At 44.5% G+C, this 27,949-nt stretch overlaps 1 protein-coding gene across 1 annotated transcript in view; it reads right to left on the reverse strand.

Annotated features, from left to right (window-relative positions):
* Window positions 1-432: 432 nt before the first annotated feature.
* The window catches only part of CHADL (chondroadherin like), a 72,109-nt gene continuing 44,592 nt past the window's right edge, over window positions 433-27,949 (reverse strand). The window contains exons 4-5 of the mRNA XM_030189981.1: window positions 27,043-27,209; window positions 433-1,142 (exon numbers count right to left, since the gene is read on the reverse strand). Coding sequence (XP_030045841.1) covers window positions 923-1,142; window positions 27,043-27,209 — 387 coding nt within the window. The 3' untranslated portion in view covers window positions 433-922. The remainder of the gene's footprint in view (window positions 1,143-27,042; window positions 27,210-27,949) is intronic.

The raw sequence follows: 27,949 nt of genomic DNA on the forward strand, positions 1-27,949 counted from the left end.
CCGGTGAATGTAGAGAACTACAGTCCCTGGGAATGAACAAAAGCCAGGAAGCAGTCACAAGGAGTGACTAACAAGAAAACCCCCTGGGATATCCCAAGAGGCCCCAGGAGGAAAGCACCCAGGTCAGGGGAGGACAAGATTGTGAGTCCCCAACACCTGTGGGCCACCAAACAGGTTGACGGGCAAGCACCACTATGATAGTGCCAGAATTGAGGATTAAGACTGTCCTTCTGCAATGGTGTATCAATTACAAGAAAGAGAGGTACTATCCCACGATTATCCAGTAGATGTTCCGGACCAACTTCAAGATTTGCATAGGGAGTTGGAGGAAGCCAAAATCCACCTTCAACTCTTTGTGGAAGAGAAGATTCAGCAGAGGCAGCTGCCTATGTATGTCCCTGGTGCCTACAGTGATTCATTATTGCTGCCTGCGCTGGCCCCATAGGCTTCCGTCGGCCGGGTCTTACCATCGCTGATGTCATTTCCTGTTTCCTGTCTGGTGGGACCCACCTCCTGCCCCCTGCATGTTCAATATCTGTCACTCACTGCCTCCTCTCCCTGGGTCCTTCAACCTTGCCTCGATCACTGGTAGCAGAACTGATTAAGACAGACTGCCTCTGCCAGCGGTCAGGGCATTACTTCTGGGTGTCCTGGCCAAGTGGAAACAGGAAGTTGCATCAGAGGAGGCAGGACACCCTAGAGGGAAAGCCCTGATGCTGGCAGAGGCAGTCTGCCTTAATAACTACTGGTGATTGAGGCAAAGTTGAAGGACCTGGTGGGGGAGGAGGAGGAGGTAAGGGACAGATACTGGCATCACAGGGGGGGGAGGAGAGAGAGAGAGAGAACAATGCTGGACTTGGGAATGGAGTTTATTCCTATGAGTGTAGAGTGTTCCTTTGAGAATATGCCAGCCTGTGTTTCATTATCTGGATTTGTTTATCATGCCCTTGGAGGTATTGGGGATTTTCTGTGATCTCTTAATGGGTTTCTTGTTGGTCTTCACTTTATGCTCTGTTGACTTGGGTTTCTCTTCCTTCCACCCCAGGCATGTCTTGAATGAGATGTCCTTTACCCTCTGGCCATGCACATTTGCAGGCAATTCGCAGGTAGCATCTACCTTCAGGTTCAGTTTTTCAATCCATCTGGAAGGCAAGAGAAGACATTACATTAGGAATGGGCTGTCATTTGTGACCAAATGTTGTTCACTGATAATAGTGTGCACTCTTCCTAAAGAATGCACATTATGTACAAAGAGGATGCACTCTTCATAAAAGAGTGCACATTCTTTCCTGTTGATTCGCACCTGTGTGATCATGCATGTGTGCACCCTTTGCAAAGAGTGTGCACATTCTTGATGAAATGTGTTCCAGAATTTAAAAAAATGTTAAAAAAACACCCCAGAATCCAACAAAAAAAGTTTTTTGTGACTGCCCATTCCTACATTACATTGGGTTACAGCAAACTCTGGGGTAATCTGATGGTCAAACGCTTGCAAATGATAGCCTGAGAAGAACAAGGAAGAGCAAAGTCCTGATACCAACTGGGACAGTCTTACCCTGGCTAACAGTTTTGATTTAGATTTCTGAGTCAGCTGCAGCTTAGTTCTGAGCCAGATCTAAATACTTATGTCTAGGATTTACTTGGTTTGAGTTGTATTTTCCACAGAAGATGTGTGGAGGTTTTACCTTGAATAGGCCCGGCTCATTGTGTGAAGGATTTCAGGGAGGTTTGTCATGATGTATGCAGTCCATTCACCTAATCTGTGACCATAAAGCATCAGGTGATATCCAGCAAGTATCTTTCTCAGAGCCATCCTTATCCCAGCTTAATGAGCTGAGCAGAAAGTCTGAATCTTAAGGCTACTCAATAACTTCATATGTTGGCAAGCTGGACAGTCAAATTCTGATTCAACTGAAGAGCGTCTGATTGATTATCTAGGGGTAGATATGGTTATGGAATGGGGCTGGGGCAGAGTAAAAACTTAATTTGAAACATGCTAACAATCCTAAATACAGAGACTAGCAAGGTGGATATTGATGTTGTTTTTGTTATTGCATAAAAGCTTCCTGAATATTGATATAGAGACCCCTAAGGTTCTGGTTTAGCTAGATGGCAGAGACCTCTAGTTAGTACATAAGAATACAACCCTACTAGGTCAGACCAAAAGTTCATCTAGCCTAGTATCCTGTTTCTAACAGTGGCCAATCCAGGACCTAAGTACCTTTCAGAACCCCAAAATTGGCAGGATTCCATGCTACTTGGCTTTCCTCAGGTCTCCCTTATTATTGTTTTATGGACTTTTCTTCCTTGTATTTGTTTAAACCTTTTTTAAACCCAGCCACATTAGCTGCTTTTACTACTTGCTCTGGCATTAAGTTCAGAACTTAACCATGCCTTGAGTGGAAAAATAGTTTCTCCTCCTGCTTGCCTAAAATGTATTATTATGTAACTTCATGGTGTATCCCCTCATCTTTGAACTTTTTTTTGAAAGAGTAAACAATGGATTCACACTTACCTGTTCCACTCTACTCAGGATTTTATAGACCTCTGTCATATCCCTCGTCATCTTTTCTTCTCCAAGCTGAAGAGCCCTAATCTCTTTAAGCTTTCTTTATATGAGTTATTACATCCTCTTAATCATAGTGGTCTCCCCTCTCTGTACCTTTTTCAAATTCCATTATATCTTTTTTTGAGATGCAGTGACGGGAAATGCATATAATACTCAAGATGCCTTCTTATCATGAGTGATACAGAGGCATTATAATGTTCTTTGCTTATTTATCTTTTCCTTGCCTAATAATTCCTAGCATTCTGTTTGCTTTTTTGGCCACTGCCGCACACAGCAGAAAATTACAAAATATTGTCCGCAATGACACCTAAATCATTTCCTCAGTGATGGATCCCTAATGTTGAACCTAGTATTGTGCAGCTGTAATTTGGGTTATTCTTCCTAATGTGTAGTGCAATGTTGCTCTTCCAAGTACTGTTCTGTGGCCTGTGTATACTCCTGTAGTTTCCAGAAGAAGGGGAGGGCTCTCCTAACCAGTGAGGTAATGGTAGGAGGAGACCCCTTTTTGGAGGGAAACTGGACCTTGGTATAAAACCCCAGCTCCATTGTAATCTGTTTTTGGCTAACCCTAGCCATGGTACCACAAGGAGCAGAGTGTTGAGACATGGTAGGGGTTGCTTAGATCTCTGCACTTCCCTGAAAGTTAACTTCCCTGGTAGTGTAACCAGCACACCATTATTAAGGAGAGAAGAAAGAAAATCATCCTAGAGTGCAAGAGAGCAGCAGGTAGCCACTGATCCTGGAAAGAAGAGAGGATACAATGGATACCCCCTGGACCTGGGGAAGAACGACCAGACAATCGGAAGAAACTGCATCGGTGGCCACATCTGAATTCAGTCCATCTCTACCAGGTACTTTTGGGGAAAAAGGAGAAGAGACTCTCAAGTAGGAAGAAGAGCCTAGGAGTAACCTAAAGGGTTGTAAATTTTTGATATTTCTCTCTACAATAGCAAGGGTGTGCAAAACATCACTGAAGTGAGCCAAAGTATACAGAATATTGATATTTTGCTCTGTCATTTTTGTATTTTTTTCAAGATGGCCACTGTACTAGAAGTTCACATCAAAACAGGCTCATAAAAACCCTTACCTGAGCAGGCCTACTTTGGTGACAGACAGGACCAGGGGTCAGAGCCTCTGATCGGGTATAGAACTGTGGTGCTGACCAGCCAGGTCATGCGCCACCTGCACGAATAGGGAGCTGAAGGAATGGCAAACACTCAATGAGACATGGCCTGGCGAGAAAATAAAAAAAGCTGATGAGTGAAGATCCCATCAGACCTGCAAATGTCCAGGGCAACTCAGCCTGCTGGCGGCTGCATGAACAGAGACCCTAGGAGTGACGAGTTCTTTGGTCAGACCTCGCTTCCTCAGCATGACTTGACCAGGCTCTCAGCACAACTCAGCCTGGTCACGCAGACAGAACCCTTAGGAGTGACAGATTCTTCTGGCTGACCTTGTGACCTTGAAGACATGAGGCAGTATGGATCATAGACATGACCCAGCCCAGTGAGACATGGCATGGAGGAGAAAGGGATCTCCCACATTGAGAATGGAACCTTCACTGCAATCAGCTTGGCACAGCGGCCTGCAGGTCCTGAACCACATGTGCGGTATATGCACCCTAGCAGGGAGCTGCCCAATTTCGTGTCCAACAGTGAGCTGCCCAATTTCGTGTCCAACAGTGAGCCACTCCAGCTAAGGTCCAACAAAGAATGGATCACAGCTCAGGCTAGAAATCTGAGGCCTACCACAGTGCACAGACTCAAGCCCCATCCACAAGAACCAGTACTGCCACACTAGCAACAAAGCAAGATCCCCTGGCCACAGGAACCAGCAGCAGCAACACCAAATCCTGGCCACAAGAACCAATATTGCCCTTCAATACAAAATAGCTCTACCATAGCAGTAGCATAACAGACTCCCTGGCCACAAGAACCAACACTGCTACAGTAGCAGTGAAACCAATGTTCTGGCCACAGGAACCAGCACGACTGCCACAGCAGTGCTAGGACCATGATCGGTATCACGGTTAAAACAGAGCAAGCAGACCTCCCGGCCACAAGAACCAGCACTGCTGCAGCAGCAGAGAGACTGACTGTACAGAAATGCCCCACAACCCTGACCAAAATTACTCCACATTCACACAAATAGCACACTTGGCAAAATTAACCTACTCCAACCCATACCGATCTGGAGACACTATAGGCCAGCAACTATACCCAAACCAACACACACACACACCTAACTGCAGACCAGTCATTAGGCACCATTTAATTATCTGCAACGAGGCTCCCACCTCGCTTTCAACTATCTCAAGAGATTCAAGAATAATTGTAAGACCCAACACACAGATTTATCAAACTGATCCAAACAATTAACAAAAAACATCAGGCCACCATTTACACAGACCAAAAAGCTCTCAAAATAGGCTATTTCAATGCCAGATCTACTACGAAGTTGGATGGCTTCCTGGAGGAAAAGGCCATAGAATGTTATTAAATGCACGTGAGAATAATTCACTATTTCTGGGATGGGCGGGACAAATTGTTTGTTCTTTTGGCTGCTGTCAGAGACAGGGTGCTGGGCTCGATGGACCCTTGGTCTGTCCCGGCATGACGATGCTTATGTACTTATGTAAAGAGGAACCCAAACTGTATTTACATGATGCAAGGTTCCACATTAGGATTTACCGAACAGGAAAAGGATCTTGGTGTCATCGCTGATGATACGTTGAAACCCTCTGTTCAGTGTGTAGCGGCGGCTAAGAAAGCAAATAGAATGTTAGGTAATATTAGGAAAGGAATGAAAAACAAAAATCAGGATGTTATAATGCCTTTGTATCATTCCATGGTGCAACCTTAGAAGAGTTTCAGGGCTTCATAACACAAAACCTGGCATCACTACTCTGACCACTATTGTAAGAGATGTCAGCATACTCTTTGAAGACAAACAGAACAAAGACATCCACTCCTATAGCCTTCCTACAAGAGATAGACCTCAAACTGGTCAACACAGGCCAATCTCATGAAGGAGGCCACCTGATTGTTGCCATTTACACCAACACAATTATGGGAACAGATAAAAACTAATTGGTCCAAGTCACCACTCATCTGGTCTGACCATTACCTTCAAGAATTCACTATCTCTATCATCCAGGCCAAATGGGAAAAACCACAAAGAGAAACAATTCTCTCCAGAGACAAGATTTGATGTCACCAAGCTATGGGACTAAACAGAAAAACAGCTAGAATATACACGGAACCTAAATCTCTCCCCCCAGGACATGGTCACCACCTGGAATCAGACACCCTAGATGTCATTGCACCTCTAAAACCGAAAAAACCCCAGAACAACCATCAGTTCTTGGTACACCCCAGAAATACTACATTTAAAGAAATCATGTATACAACTCAAGCAAGCATTCAGCTCCCATGATAGGTTCACATGGAGGGCACGGTTCACATGGAGGGCACTTATCAGTCAATACAAAACAAGATAAGACTAGAAAAATAGAAATACTACTCCCACATGATCTCTGAGAGTGGCAACTCCACCCACATCCTTTTTCAGTTGGTCAAATCAATCATAAACTGACACAATTACAAACAGAAACAAACCTAACCACAGAAGAATTGGCTAAGTTCTTTCAAACCAAATCAGAAACAATAATAAACTCAATCTCCAAAACCCCAATCCAACAATCAACTATAATGGACTGTTCTGACGAAAACTGCCTGACAGACCACATATGGTCCACCTTCACAGAAACTACCACAGACCAAATTAAGACAACAATTACCACATTCTTGAAAGGATCCTGTGCTCTAGACCCATGCACAGCTGACTTCCTCAGAAGAGTTACTCCAAAGTCAATAGCCTACAGAAACATACCGAACACTACTGCCCAAAAGCTAACATCCCCACCATCACAAAAATCATGGAGGCAGTAGTTACTTACTAATTACAAGAATACCTAGACAAATTCCAACAACTAGACCCAATGCAATTGGAATTTTGATCTCTTTTCAGTGTACTACTACTACTTATCATTTCTATAGCGCTACTAGACGTACGCAGCGCTGTACACTTGAACATGAAGAGACAGTCCCTGCTCGACAGAGCTTACAATCTAATTAGGACAGACAAACAGGACAAACAAGAGATAAGGGAATATTAAACTGAGGATGATAAAATAAGGGTTCTGAACAAGTGAATAAGGGTTAGGAGTTAAAAGCAGCATCAAAAAGGTGGGCTTTTAGCTTAGATTTGAAGACGGCCAGAGATGGAGCTTTACTGGCTCAGGAAGTCTATTCCAGGCATATGGTGCAGCAAGATAAAAGGAACGGAGTGTGGAGTTAGCAGTGGAGGAGAAGGGTGCAGATAAGAGGGATTTACCCAGTGAACAGAGTTCCCAGGGAGGAATGTAGGGAGAGATGAGAGTGAAGAGGTACTGAGGAGCTGCAGAGTGAACGCACTTATAGGTCAATAAGAGGAGTTTGAACTGGGTCATTCCATGCCAAGTGGTCTAAACTTTTCCACCATCATGTCTCCAATTTTGTTCAAATTTTATCTGTAGCGCGAGTCAGGTGTTAAATGAAGTTTCCCAAAATTTGAGGTCTCTAACTGCAATAGTTGCAGATCTAGACCCCCTTTTCTGAAAGGTTGTCAGTCCATGAGCGTGCAACATTTACCAAAATGCCATTTTTGGGGTCTAATAAAATCCAAACACATTTATAAGAATGGCTAAAAATTTCAAATCCTGTACAGTTTTTGATGCTAATTCCGATGAAATACATTTTAACATTATGGATGCAAAATCCAGTCAAACAAGTTGACTCAAAGTGTGCATCAAAATTGGTCTCGACTCATCGAAACATATTTGGACCAATATTCAGACCGCAACAACTTCCATGCAAACAAAGATACGGACTTGAAATTTTGAACAAGCATTATGCTTGTGCTGGACATAATACTTCCAGATTTGCAACTAACCTGCATCTATAACCGCCCTGCAGGATCTCTTCAAAGTTGGCACTGTCAGCGCAAATGGTAAAATGTACCAAAGTTCAAAGCCAATTATTAAAAAAGAGTCTGCTTGAATCAGCTTGTGAACAGTATCATCTGAAAGAGAAAATTGTGCTCTACAATACTGATATGTTTTTGTTTTGCAATGCCCACAATTAGGCTTGGGATCCTACAGTAAAGAAACCCACAATCAGGCTTGGGATCCTGCAGTAAAGATACCCACCTGTGGCTGTTACTGCATGGCTATCGGGCGTGGCCCCTATGGCGATGAGGATGCTGGTTTCAATGTGATAACCAGTAATGGCTCAGCCATCATGGACCAACGCAATACATTGCGCACACAAAATATAACATACTTTGACCTGAGTAAATGGCTACTTAATTAGATCTATCTGCCGCCTTTGACTTGGTTAACTACAAAACACTCCTAACAATGCTTGTGGAGGCAGGCAAAGGAGGTGAAGTTATAAACTGTTTTTCAGGCTTCCTGAATCACAGAACCATCCAAGTAACATGTCAACAATCCCTATCCCAACCCTGGTTTATGAAGCAAGGAGTACCTCAAAGCTCACCACTATCCCCCACAACTTAGGAAACATTCTGAAACATTTTCAAATTAAATACTATTCCTATGTGGATGATATCATTCTGCTCTTCCTGGCCCAGGACCCCCTCCCCCCAACAGTATACCTACTGATGAAACAGATCTTCCAAGTCCTATACACTTGTTTCTGTTCCCTCAACTTTAAAATCAACCTGGGTAAAACAAATATACTACAGCTGGGCAACAGCCCCCTCGAACCTCCAAGTCTAATAAGATCCGCACCCAAACAATTCAAAACAGACCTCACGAAGCACATAAATTACAGGCTTCAAAATGGACTCTTTCCCACGGATAAAGGAAACATCCTACTCACTCCATTACCGAAAGATTCTAAAAAAAGCACAATGGACCTAACCAACTATCGACCAGTAGCATCTATTCCACTCATGACCAAACTCAAGGAAGGCATAGTGATGAAACAACTTACTGAATACCTATATAAACACTCAATTCTGCACGAGTCCCAATCGATTTCGGACAAATCACAGCACCGAAACTGTACTAGTGTCCGCAATGAACTCATTCAAACAGGCAATTGCGACTGGTAACAACATCCTCCTCCTGCAATTCGACATGCCCAGTGCCTTTGACATGGTTAACCATGAAATACTAATACATACGCTCAGTGCTTTTTTTGTAGAAAAAAAGGTGCCGGTACTCATTATGGGCGGGGTCACCACATATGGCTCCACCCCTATGATAGCCACACCCACATTAACCACACCCCGTATACCAGCCATGGCGCATATAAACAGACATCATTGAAAATATTATAGTACTATAGGAGAAAAAAATAACGTGATTTTTTTTCATGATAAATAATCTCTGTAAGCTCTTACAGCTCCAGTATACCCAGTGCAAAATAAGACAGCCAATGTAAATTCTCAAATTGGACATTTTACAAACACTAAAATGAATATAAAATGATTTTTTTCTACCTTTGTTGTCTGGTGACTGTTTTTCTTTCCATATTGGTCCCAGTCTGTGATTCTGCTTTCCTTTGTTTTCGCTTAACTCTTCTGTGCCATTTGTCATTTTTGTCTCCTTTTTCTTTGCTTTCTTCAATATTTTTCAGGCTCTCTCTCTGTCCAGATTTAATTCATTCTTACTATCCATTCTTTAATTTCCTTCATCTACCTGTGGCTTTTCATCTTTTCCTCACCCTTGTTCTCCCCATGCCCCTTCCTCTTATTCTCCAGTCTTTCTCTATTCCCCTTTTCCATCCAGCAGCTCTGCTTTCTCTCCCCATCCTTCCAGTGTCTCCCCTATTTCTTTCTGCATTCTTCCATCCAGCGTCTTCCCTCTTTCTCTCCCCATCCTTCCGTTTTTCCCTCTCTCTCTCCCCATCCTTCCATCTGTTTTTCCCCCTCTCTCTCCCCATCCTTCCATCTGTTTTTCCCCCTCTCTCTCCCCATCCTTCCATCTGTTTTCCCTCTCTCTCCCCATCCTTCCATCTGTTTTTCCCTCTCTCCCCAATCCTTCCATCTGTGTTTTCCCCCTCTCTCCCCATCCTTCCATCTGTTTTTCCCCTCTCTCCCCATCCTTCCATCTGTTTTCCCCTCTCCCCATCCTTCCATCTGTTTTTCCCCTCTCTCCCCAATCCTTCCATCTGTTTTTCCCTCTCTCTCCCCATCCTTCCCTCTGTTGGTTTCCCTCTCTCTCCCCAATCCTTCCCTCTGTTGGTTTCCCTCTCTCCCCAATCCTTCCCTCTGTTGGTTTCCCTCTTTCTCTCTCTCCCCAATCCTTCCCTCTGTTGGTTTCCCTCTTTCCCTCTCTCCCCAATCCTTCCCTCTGTTGGTTTCCCTCTTTCCCTCTCTCCCCAATCCTTCCCTCTGTTGGTTTCCCTCTTTCCCTCTCTCCCCAATCCTTCCCTCTGTTGGTTTCCCTCTTTCCCTCTCTCCCCAATCCTTCCCTCTGTTGGTTTCCCTCTTTCCCTCTCTCCCCAATCCTTCCCTCTGTTGGTTTCCCTCTTTCTCTCTCTCCCCAATCCTTCCCTCTGTTGGTTTCCCTCTTTCTCTCTCTCCCCAATCCTTCCCTCTGTTGGTTTCCCTCTTTCCCTCTCTCCCCAATCCTTCCCTCTGTTGGTTTCCCTCTTTCCCTCTCTCCCCAATCCTTCCCTCTGTTGGTTTCCTTCTTTCTGTCCCCAATCCTTCCCCCCCCCCCCCCGCGACACTCCGGGCGAGTCCTGCACTTAGTTTTTTTTTTTTTAAGACTCAGAACGTGCGAACGATGCAGCCGGCAGCGATTGAAAGAGGCTGTCTGGGCTGGCGTCTGCGTCGGAGCTTCCCTCACCCTCTGCGAGTCCCGCCTTCGTTGTTACAACTTCCTGCTTCGCGGGACTCGCAGAGGGTGAGGGAAGCTCCGACGCAGACGCCAGCCCAGACAGCCTCTTTCAATCACTGCCGGCTGCATCGTTCGCGCGTTCTGAGTCTTAAAAAAAAAACTAAGTGCAGGACTCGCCCGGAGTGTCGCAGGGGGGGGCGGGGGGGGGGCCAAAAAAAGGTGCCGGTATGCCGTACCGCTGCGTACCGGCACAAAAAAAGCACTGCATACACTAGAATACTTCGGAGTAAGAGGCACTGTTCTCAAATGGTTCAAAGGATTCCAAACCACAAGATCATACCAAGTAACAACGAACGCGGACAGATCACCACCATGGATATCTGAGTGTGGAGTCCCCCAGGGATCCCCTCTCTCACCAACATTATTCAACCTAATGATGATACCTCTAGCCAAACTACTAGCCAATCAAAACCTCAACCCCTACATTTATGCAGATGACGTCACAATCTACATCCCATTCAAACATGATCTGAATGAAATCACTAACGAGATCAACCAAAGCTTCCAAATAATGCACACTTGGGCAGATGCATTCCAACTAAAACTTAACTCAGAAAAAACACAATGTCTTGTACTCACCTCACAACATAACACAAAAAAACTTCAACACCATAAGCACACCATACTGTTCCCTTCCGGTCTCACAAAACTTGAAAATTCTTGGAGTCACCATTGATCGAAACCTCACTCTTGATACCCAGGTGAAAAACATGACGAAAAAGATGTTCTACACCATGTGGAAACTTAAAAGAGTAAAACCTTTCTTCCCGAGATACATCTTCCATACCCTGGTACAGTCAATGGTAATAAGTCATCTAGACTACTGCAATGCACTATACGCCGGGTGAAAAGAACAGACAATCAAAAAACTCCAAACTGCCCAGAATACAGCCGCCAGACTCATATTTGGAAAAACTAAATATGAAAGCGCAAAACCCCTAAGAGAGAAACTTCACTGGCTTCCACTTAAGGAACGCATTGCGTTCAAGATCTGCACGATTGTACACAAAATCATTCATGCAGACGCCCCAATCTACATGCTAAACCTCGTAGACCTACCTCCCAGAAACGCCACAAGATAATCCCACAAATTTCTCAACCTGAACTACCCCAGCTGCAAAGGACTTAAATACAAGCTGATGCACGCCACTACCTTCTCTTACAAGAGTACGCAGTTATGGAATGCATTACCTACAGACCTGAAAGCAATCAAAGAAACAACTATCTTTCGAAAATCTCTGAAAACATTCTTCTTCAAAAAGGCCTACAATGAGAACCTATAACCTCACTAAGTCACCTCACCTAACCACTCAGTTATGAATGCCCACCTTCTATAACTACCCTAACAACTCTCTTCCGTCTTCCCTCTTCCCTTCCTTAATTGCTACACATTACTAACTGTATCTGATATCCTGATATGACAATGTTGACAGATCTATGTAAGCCACATTGAGCCTGCAAATAGGTGGGGGAATGTGGGATACAAATGCAATAAATAAAGTACTCTTCCAGTCCTAGCAGGCTTGACCATACCATTAAAAAAAGAAATCGGGATCCTAGGAATCTGGCTAGACTCGTATTTCACCCTATCTACACAGAAAAACATTGTTATAAAAAAAAGCTTCTACAAACAAACTGCTCAGGCACATGAAATCTCTCCTGAATCCCATGCACTTTCAGATCATGGTCCAAGTCATGGTTCTTTCAGGCCTCGATACCTGCAACACAATGTACTTAGGCTTTCTAGAAAAAGAACAAAAATTTTTTAGATAGTCTTAAATGCTGCCGCAATGGATGTTGAACTCATAAAACTACCCCTTAATAAAATTGCACTGGCATACCCTTAAGGCAAGAGTAGACTTTAAAATACTCGCCACCATTTTCGAAAACCTTCACAAACTAAAATCATTATACCTACAAAGACTAACTCACATCTATCAACCTAGAAGATCACTCAGATCCATGCAGGACATCAGACTATTGTTACCAAACCCATGAGAATACCGGTGTCAGAAAACATTCAACACAATAGGAGGTAAAGGAACTCAACTCTTAGTTATTCATAATATAAAACGTTTTTTAGGGTAAGTAGGCAGAATCCTATTTGGTGTGTTTTACCCCACAAACAAGAAAAACCCAAGAGCAGCATCTTTATAAGCTCCAAGAGGATTTAAGTTTCAAGTTTCTTTAGCGTTTGATATACTGCCTATCATAATTCATCTAAACAGTTTACAGACAATTTAAATGAATAGTACATGTAGAATATTACAAATATATCCAAGAAATCAGAAAAGGAATAAACAGTTACATATTCCTGTAGAGAAAATTAGTAATATATTGAATCATTCCACTTCTCATTCCAGTCTTGAGCTTGTCAATCTCTATTCTTATAACTTCATATATCTCAAAAGGAAACTCGGAATTCAAATGCTTTGATTAAAAAAAAAAGAAGTGGGTTTTGAGACCTGTTTTGAATAATAACTCCATTTTCAAGCATGCTGGTAAATGATTCCACAGTGTTGGGGCAGTCACACTGAAAACGGAGTTTCTAATAGAATCAAGTTTAATGTTCCTGTCTAGGCTGATTTTAATGTTTGCTCAGTAATGATGTTTTCTGCTTATTGTACTGTATTGTGATTTTAAATTATTTGTTGAGTTGTGAATAAATAAATTACCCCCCCCCCCCCATTTACTAAGCCGCACATCAATGCCAACACAGCCCATTCAAAGTAAATGGGTTGTCGGCATTAGCGCAGGGCAGCCACTAGCATAGCTTAGTAAACAGGAAGGTAAATTAATTAATTTAAAACAAAAAGGGGGAAAAAAGGACACTGATAATAGCCTCTGCTGAGATTTAAGTGCCCTTACAGCAGTGTGTGGAATCAACAATCAAGAAAGAAATAATGAGAGTCCAGAATAATACATCTTAAGTACCAGTATTAATAACTTCAATGGGTTCCAAATGAAATTGGCAACATTCTTCCTTCAATAGTGCTGTAAATTTATTGATCAGATCTGCATTTAGACAACATAAAAACATAAGACAAGCTATGCTAATATAAACCCCGCCCCCTGAGACTCACGGCGTGAAGGGTGTGTTCCAGGATACCTGATGTTAATGTCTGTAGTCGAACCGAGTGTCTAGGATCACACCGCTGAGAGCAGAGGGAGGGTGCACATTAAACCCAACTTCCGCTCTCACAGACAAGGTGTATGAGGAGAAGTTGGATCAAATTCAGTTGTTTTATTTTTCTTTACTTTATAAGATCAGATACAAGTGTTCATAAAGATTATTTTTATTTTCCTTCAACGCAACATGGTAAGTATTTCTTTCCTAAAATTCAAAAACATTTTCTTCTGAAAACATTTGAACATAAATTTTCTATATATGTTTATAAATATTTATTTATATCAACATTTCTTCTCTTAACATAGTCACTGCAGACACCCCGGAACAAGTACAACTATCAGATAAGTAATAATGTACTTTTCAACATTAGAATGCATTAGATTGCTTCACATACATTCTTAAACCTTTGCAGTTAATAAGAATTTGATTCTTTGTGTGTCCTTTTTGTGTGCTTACAGGATTCACCTCATAGAATTCAGCAAACACCCAGGTGAGTATTTTAACTTAAGTTTTCTCTCAGGCAGTTACTTAGCTGTAATACAACATATAGTTGTGTAGATGAACATGGATGTGCAGAACTCTTTCTTGTGGGGGCCGGATCAAACCAATTTTGGAAAAAAAACCTAACTCCCTGTCACTGTTCATACGGTCTCACTAGATGGCTTTAAAGAATTATTAAAACATAATGGCCAATTAAACTAATTAAAATAAAATTAATTACAATATTCCCTAGCTTCCAGGCCTGCACTGTACTTCTAGTTCCCTAATCTAAGGTGAGCAAAAGAAAGAAGGCACGTTTTCACTCTGATATCCTGTCTCCACTTCATTCAATCTCCTAACACACATTCCTGATTTCATCCACATCAACACAATTTTTCACCAAAAATTTTAAAGTTGCTTTCAACTCAACTATCTCATCCCCCTTCCCTATTTAGGTCAAGCCTCCTTTACAATTATTTTACACAAACTTCACTCACTCCACCAATCCCACGCACACCAGGACGGCGAGAGAGCGGCCCGAGCCAGGAGCACCCATGGACTTCAATCACTGCGGGAGCGCCGGCCGGCAGGACGCCCACACAGGTAGAGCGGAGCCTTGAACAGAGCCCCCTGATAGGACACCGACCGACCCCGCTGCCGCCCTGAGTGGAGAGGAGTGGCCAGGCCTTTCTTCGGGAGCGACCTCGGCTCCCCACCTGCTCACCACACAAGACGGGATGCCAGGTGAACATGCGGTGCAAAGACGCGGGGCTGAGTGAATGCGGAGCAGTGGAAACAGAGATTAACCAAACGTCTTCCTTGCTTCGAGTAGACTGAGTGAATGCCAATGACGGCAACGCGGGGCAGTGGAAACAGAGATTAACCAAATGGCTTCCTTGCCTACATTGGACTAGATAGGCTCACTTCCACTGCAGTCTATCAAACAGCCTCCAAAATTTGCCAGCTCATAGATTCACTTGCTGTGCTTTAAGCAAACACCAATGACGGCCGCACGGGGCAGTGGAAACAGAGATTAACCAAACGTCTTCCTTGCTTACACAAAGTGCGAGTTGGAAGGAAAGGCAAGAGGTGCAGCTGCAGGCAACGTCGTCGATGACAGCGTCGCGTGGGAACCGACAATCCAAAGCAGACCAAGTTGACCTACGCCACACATGCCACTGTCGTGGTGGGGGCAGCCACACAAACTGATGTGCGGTCAGAGCCCCTACACCCAGGAATATCTGACTCTGCCAGGACCCCAGTACCGATGCCACATGGCTTGCGCCCAGGTGGATGTTGCGGCCCAGCAGTGTGGCACCAGACCAGCGGAGGTGCCTAAAGCCAGACCTTGCATCCCAGGGCACTGGACACGCCCCAGCCGTCGGACAAGGGAGCCCAGATCCAGCGCACACCAGTAGCGAGGACCCTGGGCTATCAACAGCTGATCCCAACTTCCAATCAACCTTCTAAATCCAACAATCTCTCCTAAAGTAACCACCATTCACACCACCAAGAATCGAGTAGTCCATGAGCCCTAGACATCTGAGAATCTGAGCATGTAACCGTGAGTAAACCACCAAATACGTTAACCAAAGTGAATTGGCACCACAATGAATACTGCCAAACTGTTCCTTGCAATCTACTCAATATCCCTGATCCATCTAATATTAACCACCCCACTAGCAGAAATCAACAACATACTCACATTACACAATCACCGAATACTGTCCAGACTCATCACACCACATCAAACCGACAATAACACAAAGGAAGAACCCCAACATGTGCACAACCTCAACAAAAGGAAAAGAAAGGAGACAAAAAATCCACACAAACCAAGACACGACAACTAAAAAAAGTCCATATAACACCGAACGCAGAAGAACCATACCAAACAATTCAAGTCAGCTACATCAACGCCAGATCCGTGACAAACAAAACAACAATAATAACAGACTGGATCACGTCAGAGAAACTTGATCTACTATTCATCACTGAAACCTGGATCCACAACCAAGAGGACCCAATCGTCTTAAACCCAGTGGCGTAGCCACAGGTGGGCTTGGGTGGGCCAGGGCCCACCCATTTATGGCTCAGGCCCACCCAACAGTAGCACATGTTTAGTGGTAACTGGTGGGAAATCCAAGCTCCCCCAGCTGAAGATTTTCCCCTGATGGTAACGAAAATGCTACTCTCCATGACCAGCACCTGCGCATGCTCAGTTTTCAGTGCATGCCTGCTACCAAGGTGGAAAGAAGCATTTTCCCACCAGCTGAGATATTTTTTTTGGGGGGGGGGGGGTGGGGGGAGAACACTTGGTGCCCACCCAATTCTTGCCAAGGCCCACCCAAAATCTGTTGTCTGGCTACACCCCTGCTTAAACCTTTGTCCTCCAGGATACAAAATCACTTACTGGACCAGAAGAGAAAAAAGAGGAGGGGTATAGCACTCATATACCGATCTCACCTCACTATCGAAACCATTGACGAATCTATAACAACCCACCTCGAAATAGCCTCAATCAGAATCCACCACAATACCCTGCTCGACCACCTAAATTGTGTCCTGTTTTACAGACCTCCAGGCACCTGGAAGAAAAGCCAAACAGACTTCATGGACTTTGTCTCAAACACATGTGTATCCAACTCCAACATACTACTATTAGGAGACATTAACCATCTAGAAGACCCAAACTCTACAAATGCACGAGACTGTAAAGATTTCCTTCACTTATGCAATCTAACATAGCTGAAATGCAAACAACCCACTCGAAGGGCCATACACTTGACCTCATCTCATGCAAACTATCCACTGACCAGAACCTAACCATAACACAAACCAGATGGACAGAAATACCACGGACCAACCACTATAAATTAAACCTATCCCTAAAATGGCAGAAAAAAGGCTCCCTCCACACACGAGAATATACAACCCACACCACGAGAGGCCAAATAGACCCGGATACTTTCTGGATGCCCACTGTACCTGCCATACACTGCCTTGGGTGAATCTTTTCATTAAGGCTGTTAAGAAAATCCCAATAAAAATATAAATAAATATACCTTGCTGCAAACTGTGGCAACACATCTCACTCACACTGGAAAAACACTCAGCATAAGGGGATCCTTCACATGCTCATCCTTAACTGCAGTATATATCATTCAATGCAAAAAATGTGAAGAAGGGTGCTATATTGAAGAAACAAGCCAGATGCTAAAGATGAGGCTCAATATACATAGACACAATATTAAACATTCCAATGCCAACCAGGATGCCTCCTCTGTGGGACAGTATTGTACAAAACCAAACACTGCATCAATGATCTTATGGTAAGAATACAAAAAGGAAATTTTAAGAGAATCCAGAAAAGTATGATCTTTGAAGTAAAAATGATGAAATATTTTGACACCCACCAGACAGGACTTAACAAAGATCTGGGCTTTCTATCCCACTATAAACCATAAAATTATACTTCTTTGCCACTCTCTTATCAGCCATTAATCCTGTTTATCACCCACCCAGCTCTCCCTTTTTCTCACCTAACCCACCCTACCTTCTTCCTGTAATTGGAATACTTTTGTGTTTCACTTATATATTCTGATATTTGTCAACATTTGCTTATTTCCGATCTGAAGAAGAAGGGTTATCTTCGAAAGCTAATCAAAAAATGTATTGTTAGTCCAAAATAAAAAAGGTACCATTTTCTTTTCTGTGTTTTGATTTATTTTTATTTATTACAACTAAATCTCATACTCCCCTGTTGACTAAGCTACGCTAGTGGCTGCCATGTGCTAATGCTGACACAGCCCATTGACTTTGAATGGGCTATGTGTGCATTGCCACATGGCAGCTGCTAGTGCAGCTTAGTAAACAGGGGGTATAAGTTGGTAAGGCAAAGCTTGCTGTGCTCTTGATGACTCATTCCCATTAACCCATCTCTAGTTACATGGTGAGTAATTTTGTTGTTAGTGTAATTTAAACCATTTTGCCCAGTGCCAACATCATACTTACCAGTCTACAGTTTTCAAGATTACCCCTTAAATCCTTTGTAAAAATTGCCATTGTATTGGCTACCCTCTAGCCTTAGGTATCATGGCTGCAACTACTAGTAACAGTTTAGTAATTTAATGTTTGTGCTCTTTCAAGACTCTAGGTTGAATACCATCTGGTCCTGGTGATATGATACTCTTTAGTTTGTTGGTTTGATCTACTATCCTGCTTATAATTGAACAAGAAAAACGCCCAAGTTCCGACCTAAATCGGGAGATGGACGTTTATCTCACAAAAACGAATAAAGCGGTATAATCGAAAGCCGATTTTTGGACGTTTTCAACTGCGCTCCGTCGCGGATGCGGACAAAGTTGATGGGGGCGTGTCAGAGGTGTGGCGAAGGCGGAACTGGGGCGTGGTTATCTGCCGAACAAAGATGGGCGCATTTCACCGATAATGGGAAAAAAGTATGCGTTTGTAGCTAGAATTTAGGACACTTTTCCTGGACCCTGTTTTTTCACGAATAAGGCCCCAAAAAGTGCCCTAAATGACCAGATGACCACTGGAGGGAATTGGGGATGACCTCCCCTGACTCCCCCAGTGGTCACTAACCCCCTCCCACCACAAAAAAATGATGTTTCACAACTTTTTATTTTCACCCTCAAATGTCATACCCAGCTCCCTGGCAGCAGTAAGCAGGTCACTGGAGGAGTTGTTAGGGGGTGCAGTGGACTTCAGGCAGGTGGACCCAGGCCCATCCCCCCTACCTGTTACAATTGTGCTGCTTAATGCTTTAGTCGTCCAACCCCCCCAAACCCACTGTACCCACATGTAGGTGCCCCCCTTCACCCCTTAGGGCTATAGTAATGGTGTAGACTTGTGGGCAGTGGGTTTTGAGGGGGATTTGGGGGGCTCAACACACAAGGGAAGGGTGCTATGCACCTGGGAGCTCTTTTACCTGTTTTTTTGGTTTTGTAAAAGTGCCCCCTAGGGTGCCCGGTTGATGTCCTGGCATGTGAGGGGGACCAGTGCACTACGAATCCTGGCCCCTCCCACGAATAAATGTCTTGGATTTATTCGTTTTTGAGCTGGGCGCTTTCATTTTCCATTATCGCTGAAAAACAAAAACGCCGAGCTCACACATTGTTGAATAAAACATGGGCGTCTATTTTTTCCCAAAATACGGTTCGGTCCGCCCCTTCACGGCCCCTTTCTTGGAGATAAACGCCCATGGAGATAGGCGTTTTCGTTCAATTATGCCCCTCTATATCTTCTAGACTTACAGTGATATGCTTTAATTGCTCCAAATTATCACCACCAAAGAAGGTTTCCAGGCTGGGTTTGACCCTAATATCTTCCACCATAAAGACAAAGGCAAAGGAATTATTTAGTTTTTCTGCAAATTACCTTATTCTCCCTGAGCATTGCTTTTACTCTTTGGTTATCCAGCAGTCCACAAGACTACTTCGTAAGCTTTTAGTTTCAATTGCAATTGCACTTGAAAAGTTCTTACTATCTAGCTGTTGTCCCTGCAATAAACTTCTTCCAAATACTTTCTTGGCCTGCCTTATTACTTTTTGACATCTAACCTGCCAATGATTATATTCATCCCTATTTTCTTCGTTAAGAGATACTTTTCATTTTCTGAAAGGTGCCTTTTTGGCTTTCACTGTCTCTTCTGCATCACCATTAAACCATGCTAACCATCATTTGGCCTTGTTTCAAACTTTTTTTTGGTGTATGAATATATATTTTATCTGGGCTTCTGAAATAGTATTTTTAAATCATGTCCACATCTTTTGCAAACTGTGACCCTGGCAACTGATCCTTTTAATTTTTTAATATATCTAATCTCTAAATTTTATCATAGTCTCCTTTTTTTAATATTAAGTGCTATAGCAGTAGGTCCCCCCCCCCCCCCCCCCCCCACAACTTTATCATCCTCCTCCCAATGAGGACAAATTTGATCGCTTTGTGATCACTATTTCCTAGTGGCCCTACTACTATTATAACCTGCACCAGGTCCTGTGCACCAGTAAGGACTAGATCTAAAGTAGTTTCCCCTCTGGTCAGTTTCCTTAAAACAGTCATTTACAACATTAGGAACTTTATCTTCCTAGTATGTTCCAAATGAGACGTTTACGCAGTCAATATTGGGGTAATAGAAATCTGACAATCCAAAAATAACAATAACTACAAATCAAGCAAGATTTAAAATTCAAACAAAGTAGTAAAAACGCCATTACTAATATGGGGAAAAAAGATAAAGTAAAAGAGTCGCCCACTTGTGTGCCTGACTTGACTTAGGGCCCCTTTTACTAAGTTGCGTAAAAGGGGGACTGCGCTGCTGACAGTGCTTGTTTTTGATGCACGCTGAGGCCCCCTTTTACCGCAGCAGGTAAAAGGCTGTCATTTTTTTTCTAAGAAATGGCCATGCGGTAAGTGAACCACTTTCTGCATGGCCATTTCAGGGGGGAGCACTTCCACCCATTGATGTGGCGGTAAGGGCTCCTGCGCTAACCTGACGGTAACCGGGTAGAATGCAGCACTGCCTGATTACGGTCGGGTAAACACTGATGCTACAAAAAGAAAGTATTTTTATAGCATTGCAAATGGCGTGCCCTGGGGATGGGAACTACCCCCAGGCTGCTGCAGTAGCCCAGCAGTAGTTCCAGATAAGTGAGTGGTAAGCTTTCATTGGGCTTACTATCGCTTAGTAAAAGACCCCCTTAGTCCTGCTTGTTGATTTAAAAACAAACAACCAAAACAATGCTGCTTGCCTGTAACAGATGCTTTCTATAGACTGCAGGAAATCTCTCGCCTTCCTGAGAGTTGCATTCCTTTTTCAGCTATGGAACTCATTTAAAACCTGAGGAGAGCACTGTGCATAGCAAGGGCCACACATACTCAGAAATGTATACTAACTTCTAAGCTCTGAAAGAACTGTTTTGTTCCAATGCCATTGGATGATGTCACCCACTTGTGTGCCTGACCAATCTTGCTGTTTGTTGTACCAATACTTGGTACAGGTAAGAAACATTGCTGTTCTGCAGGATATTAAATATATATATATATATATATATATATATATATATATATATATATATATATATATATATATATATACACACACAGTGCACTCCATTTAAGTGCACGTCGGATAAGCGCATTTTCTGTTTAACTGCATGCCGTACTTCGGTCTCATTTTTGGCGCCATCAATTTCTTTGTGGACAAATTTTGGTTTAGTGCACCACTGATAAGTGCAAGATTCGCTTATATGCATGGTTTAAGACCGCTCCTCTGCAGGAAAGATTCCGCATAAGCGCGCACACGGAATATGGAAGCCGATTGGCACGTGACAACCAATGAGATTTCAAATTTACCGCCCCTTTAACTGCCACAGGCAGAATAAGCATAAGAATGTTGTTAGATTGTACGCTGGGGTCATTGTCGCGCAACTGTAAGACTTTAACACTGGCTGAACGAATAAAATTAGAAAACAAACAAAGTCAAGCATCTATTGCCAGTGCTTTTTTTGTAGAAAAAAAGGTGCCAGTACTCATTGTGGGCAGAGTCACCACATATGACTCCACCCATATTATAGCCACACCCACATTTGCCACACCCCTTATACCAGCCATAGTGCATATAAGCAGACATCATTGAAAATATTATACTAGTATAAGGAAAAAAAAATAACGTGATTTTTTTTCATTATAAATAATTTCTGTAAGCTGTTACAGCTCCAGTATACCCAGTGCAAAATAAGATAGCAGATGTAAATTCTCAAATTGGACATATTCCAGACACTAAAATGAAAATAAAATGATTTTTTCTACCTTTGTTGTCTGGTGACTTTGTTTTTCTGATCATGCTGGCTCAGTATCTGATTCTGCTGCTATCTGTCCTCTTAACTCCGTTTCCAGGGCTTCCTTTCCTTTTATTTCTTTACTTTCCTCCTTTCTTCTTCATTTCTTGCCCTACATCCGTAAGTAAAAGCTAGGTCCTCCACAGACTTGACTGTCCAGTGGATCCAGCTTCTGCCTATTTTCTACATCCATGTGCAGTTTTCTCCTCTCTTCCTTTTCCCTCATCTCATCTCTTTCCTCCCTCTTCCCTCGCCTCCATCCATGTCCAGCATTTTTCTCTCTCCCTTCCCTCTCCTCCATCCACCCAAGTCTAGCAGCCCTCCTCTCCCCTGCCCTCCATCAACCCATGTCCAGCAACCCATCCAAGTCTAGCAGCCCTCCTCCCCTGCCACCCACCCATGTCCAGCGACCCTCCTGTCCCCCTGCCCTCCCCTGCCATCCACCCATGTCCAGCAACCCCCCTGTCCCCCCTGCCATCCACCCATGTCCAGTGACCCCCCATCCCCCCTGCCATCCACCCATGTCTAGCGACACTCCTGTCCCCCTGCCCTCCACCCATGTCCAGCAACCCCCTGTCCCCCCTGCCCTCCACCCATGTCCAGTGACCCTCCTGTCCCCCCTGCCATCCACCCATGTCCAGCGACCCCCCATCCCCCCTGTCCCCCTGCCATCCACCCATGTCCAGCGACCCTCCTGTCCCCCTGCCCTCCACCCATGTCCAGCAACCCCCGTCCCCCCTGCCATCCATCCATGTCCAGCAACACCCCATGTCCCCCCTGCCATCCACCCATATCCAGCGACCCCCCCATCCCTCCTGTCCCCCTGCCATCCACCCATGTCCAGCGATTCTCTCTTCCCCCTGCCATCCACCCATGTCCAGCGAGCCTCCTGTCCCCCCTGCCCTCCCCTGCCATCCATCCATGTCCAGCAACCCCCTCGTCCCCCCTGCCATCCACCCATGTCCAGCGACCCGCCCCGTCCCCCCTGCCATCCACCCAAGTCCAGCGATTCTCTCTTCCCCCTGCCATGCACCCATGTCCAGCGAGCCTCCTGTCCCCCCTGCCCTCCACCCATGTCCAGCGACTCTCCTTGTTTCCCTGCTTCCCCTCCCTCCAGCCACCCATACCCATCTGAGCCCCCCTCCCCGACCCAATCCCCACCTGCGTACCAGCTTCGTGCCGACGACCCTCTTCTCCTGCCACCCGGCACCGTGACCCAGCCTTTAAAAAAATCTATGAAGCGGCGGAGCAGTGCCTCGCGTCTGCCTGTAAAAGAAGAAAAATTGCCTCATCGGCCGGCCTTCCCTCACTGTGTTCCGCCCTTGTGGAAATAGGAAGTTACATCAGAGGGCGGGACACAGTAAGGGAAGACCGGCCGACGAGGCGATTTTTCTTCTTTTACAGGCAGACGCGAGGCACCGCTCCGCCGCTTTGTAGATTTTTTAAAAGGCTGGGTCATGGTGCCGGGTGGCAGGAGAAGAGGGTCGTCGGCATGGAGCTGGTAGGCAGGTGGGGACTGGGTCGGGGAGGGGACCTACAAGAAAAGGTGCCGGTACACCGTACCGGTGCGTACCAGCACAAAAAAAGCATTTTCTATTGCTAAAGAATATGGTGTCAATCCCAGTCAAATTGCACGTATCTTGAAGCAGAAAGACCAGCTTCTGGAAGACTGGCAAAACAATACAAATCCACAACGGAAACGAAAACGGGCGGGAAAAGCTGAGGAGGTAGAAGATGCTCTTCTTCAGTGGTTTTCTCAAGTCCGAAGCAGACAGTTTCCTTTCAGTTGTCCACTGCTTATGGAGAAAGCTAATCAGCTAGCTGAAAGTCTTGGACTAACTGAATTCAAAGCCACTGTTGGATGGTTGGAAAGATGGAAGGAGAGGAACAACATAAAATTCAAGAAACAGCATGGTGAAAAACAAGATGCTGATGACTTTGGTGCTGAAAATTGGGTTGTTTCAGTTCTTCCTACCATCTTGAATGAGTTTGCACCTTGTGACATTTTCAATGCTGACGAAAACGGTCTCTACTGGCGAGCGATTCCTGATGGAACACTTGCATTCAAACAAACTGAAACTACAGGAAGTAAAACGTCGAAGGACCGACTGATGATCCTCCTTTGCTGCAATATGGATGGGAGTGAGAAGTTGGAACCCCTCGTCATTGGAAAGAGCAAACAGCCCCGCTGCTTCAAGAATGTTAAGTGACTTCCTGTGTCATACGAGGCTAATGCAAATCCATGGATGACTGGGGAAATTTGGAAGCAGTGGCTAAAGAAGTTAGACACTAGTATTCAGGCACAAAAGCATCAGATTTTGCTGCTTTGTGATAATTGTGCTGCACACAGTGACGATGTCAGGCTGTCTAACGTCAAGGTGGTCTTCCTGCCACCAAACACTACCTCTCTGATCCAACCTATGGATCAGGGCATAATAGCCAATTTCAAACAACATTATCGGGCTCATGTGCTGCGTCGTCTGATGAGCATTATGGATGACCAGACTGGCAAGGATAAACGTGCTGTTGAACTGGCTTGTAATCTATCACTGTTGGATTCCCTACATATGCAGAAAGAAGCCTGGAATCATGTTACACAGGCAACCATTGTGAACTGCTACAAGCGGGCAAGCTTTGTTAGGGATGTGGAGAGGGACGAAACAGATGCAGCTGTTGCAAACGCGTCATATGAACAGAATATTGACATCCCAGCCTGTGTTACTGAAAAGGAGTTTCATCACTACGTAGCTGTTGATTACGATCTACAAACAGCTGACGACAGCACTGATGTCGAGATATGTGCCTACATGCAGGCAACGGCTAATGATGAAACAGATGATGAAATGAGCACCGAGGCACATGCTGACGAAATTCAACAACCTCCTGTCACTTTTGCAAGAGCGCTGGAGGGTCTCAACACCATGCGGGCCTATCTGGAGGCCATTGGATGTCAGTGCTATGACAGTTTTTACCGTCTGGCAGACGTATGACAGTTTTTACCGTCTGGCAGACGTAGTCTATAAACTCACAGACACAAGAGTGTACAGAGGACTATGACTGATTACTTCAAGTAAGCCTAACGTCAGTTAACGGAGACTGTATAACGTCAGTTAACAGAGACTGTATACTGTATGTATAATAAACAGCACTGTACATATGTTTATCAGATGTCAAGCTTCTTTGTGTCACAATGATTAAGTGCACGCTCCGGTTAACTGCATGTATTTCTTTCGTCCCAGACCCTTGCACTTAAGCGGATTTCACTGTATATATATATATATTTATATTAATGATTGTATCTTAACCCCATTATTGAAGGGAGAACACATTGCCAATTTAAGTTAGAATCCCATTTAACACTGGTACGTAAAATATATTATTCTGGACTCCCATTGTTTCATTGTTGATTGCTGATTCCATACACTTTTGTATTGTCTAAGTTGGGTACAGTCTAAGTTGTACCTTTTGTGTTCTGTGTTACTGTTTACCTGAGAATGTCTGGAGACCCTGTCATTTGGCTGCAGTTCTCTGTCCTGAGCTGAAGGATCAAGGCTCCAAATGTGTTGAAACAAGGTTGCCAGATGGTTTTAGGTCGTCATTGACAAGTCATGCCACTTTTGGATTTGTTGTATTGCATGTAGGAAAATTAAGGGGAATCAGAACTAGAAGCTGATATATGCAATGTTTCAAAAAAAACAGGACTGGAACAGCCTGATCCTGATTATCTGCAATCATCTGCTGACTCTATGTGCTGGGCTCCAAGTGGGAAGGGAAGTGACTTCCAGCACAGGAGCGATTCCTGCTGGCAGAAGAATGGCCCTGAGGGTTTCAGCCCTAGAGGAGACGTACTCTGCAGCCTTAGCTTGTGAAGGAGCTTGAAGTTGTACATGTCAGTCATTTTGGGCAGGGAGTAGTGAGGCTTAGGAGGAGGAAAGTAAGATTTTTTTAAAAAGAGAAATAATGGGACTATCTATAACTACAGTGATATCACATGATAGTGGCATGAGTCCATCTTTGTTCGAGAAAGAGCAGGTGTAGAAATTAAAAGGAAGGCTACCACAGCTGTGGGCCTGCAAAATCATTCTGGACCGTCCTGTTAGCAAATCATGATTTCCTTTAGGTCCTACTCTGCACTATGCAGGGCTGGATGAAGAGATGAACTAATGAAGCACTAGCTAGAGCAATGCTTCCAAATCTTTTTCTGCCATGATCACAAAAGCAGGTTTTGGGATCCCATTTGGGGAGCTCTGAATTAGAAGAAATGATTTATAGTAGTAGTAGTAGTAGTAGTAGTAGTAGTAGTAAAAGAACTGTCTTGCCCTTCACAGTGGTGGGAGCTTATTCTTTGTCTTGCCACTGTGCTTTATTTCTGCATTCTGTCGATGCTAGTGCTTGCACCTCAGCAGTTTTTAAAGGAGAATAGGCTTAACCTGTTTCTCATGATGTGCCTCATGGATTTCCATGCTGGGTGACTGGTATGGTATTAACTCAAATGTAATAGTAATCCATGTCTCCTTGCTACTACTTCCTGAAGCCCATCTTGTCTCTCCCACTATGGGCCAGTACTCCAACACTGCTTGCCTTACAGCCTTTGAAATCTCACTGAGTCATACCCTGGATCAGTGGCGTCACGAGGGCAGCTGACACCCGGGGCGGGTCGCCGCTGCGCACCCCCCCCCCCCCGGGTGCAGCATGACGCACCCTCCCCCCTCCGTAGCGCAACACCCCCCCCGCCCGCCCGCGAGAACATACCTGGAAGGCGGTGAGGGGCGGGTGGGAGGGCCAATCCGCCGATAGCACGCCGCTGGGGGGGTGTCGGCGCCTCGCTGGTTCCTTGCTCTCTCTGCCCCGGAATAGGAAGTAACCTGTTCTGGGGCACAGAGAGCAAGGAACCAGCGAGGCGCCGACACCCCCCAGCGGCGTGCACCCGGGGCGGACCGCCCCACCGCCCCCCCCCCTCCTACGCCACTGCCCTGGATCCTGCAGGCACTGGAAATGGGAGTGGCTGCCCAATCAGCTGTCCACTTACCTGTGGAGGGGGAGTAGCTGGCAGTTGCATACAAAGGGATTATCGCCCAAGTCGATGACCTCAAGGTTGGTGAAGTTGTTCATACTGGGCAGGTTTGGCAGTTTGTTATTCTCCAGATACAGGCTTCTCATCCCAGGCCCAAGCCCGGCAAAAGCACCAGCGGAAATCTAAATGAATGTGGAAAAACACCAGAGAGAAAGAATGGAGGAAGAAAAGGAAGGACAGCATGAAAATGCATCTTCTCTTATTGGTGGTGGCAAAGTGGGCAGGGCAGGGTGCAGCTATAGCTCAGTACAGGCCTGGGTGCACCTACATATCATCTTTCTTTGACAATAAAACTGCAAGGTATAGTACTCTCAACAAAGATGTTACAGAAGTACTGTAAATATTAAATATTTTTGAAGACAGTCATAGTGTCTTGGATGTATGTGAGAACAACTGTACCAGATTCTTCTAGCCAGTGGTCCACACATCCTGAAACAGGTTCAGACACCATGGCATTTTGACTCCCGAAATTTAAGTGGGACGTAAAAGAGAAGGAATGGGGAAGAAAAAGATCTATTTTCTTGTAAAAACATGTGCCATACAGGGGCTCTATCTTAGCCTTCTTAAGTTCTGCAATCAACTAAGAAAAGAAACAAGATTGTTCCCTCATGTAGTAAAGGGCAGGCCATATCAGAGCCAGTACACTAAGAGGCCTATGGGCTTTGAGATGCTAGAAACAAGTAAGGTCACTAGAGGAAAACAAGACGCTCAAGAAAGAAAAAGTATAGAAAGATTTCCAAAATGCTTTGTTTTCTACTATCTGAGCAGTAACTGACTGATCCTTCTTCACCATGATGAGTGTTATTGTACTTCAACAACATCCTATGTTGAGGAGTAGGCACCTGAACTAGGAACCAGCACC

The sequence above is a fragment of the Microcaecilia unicolor genome, chromosome 1, assembly GCF_901765095.1.
Source record: "Microcaecilia unicolor chromosome 1, aMicUni1.1, whole genome shotgun sequence".
In the NCBI taxonomy this organism is placed as follows: Eukaryota; Metazoa; Chordata; class Amphibia; order Gymnophiona; family Siphonopidae; genus Microcaecilia; species Microcaecilia unicolor.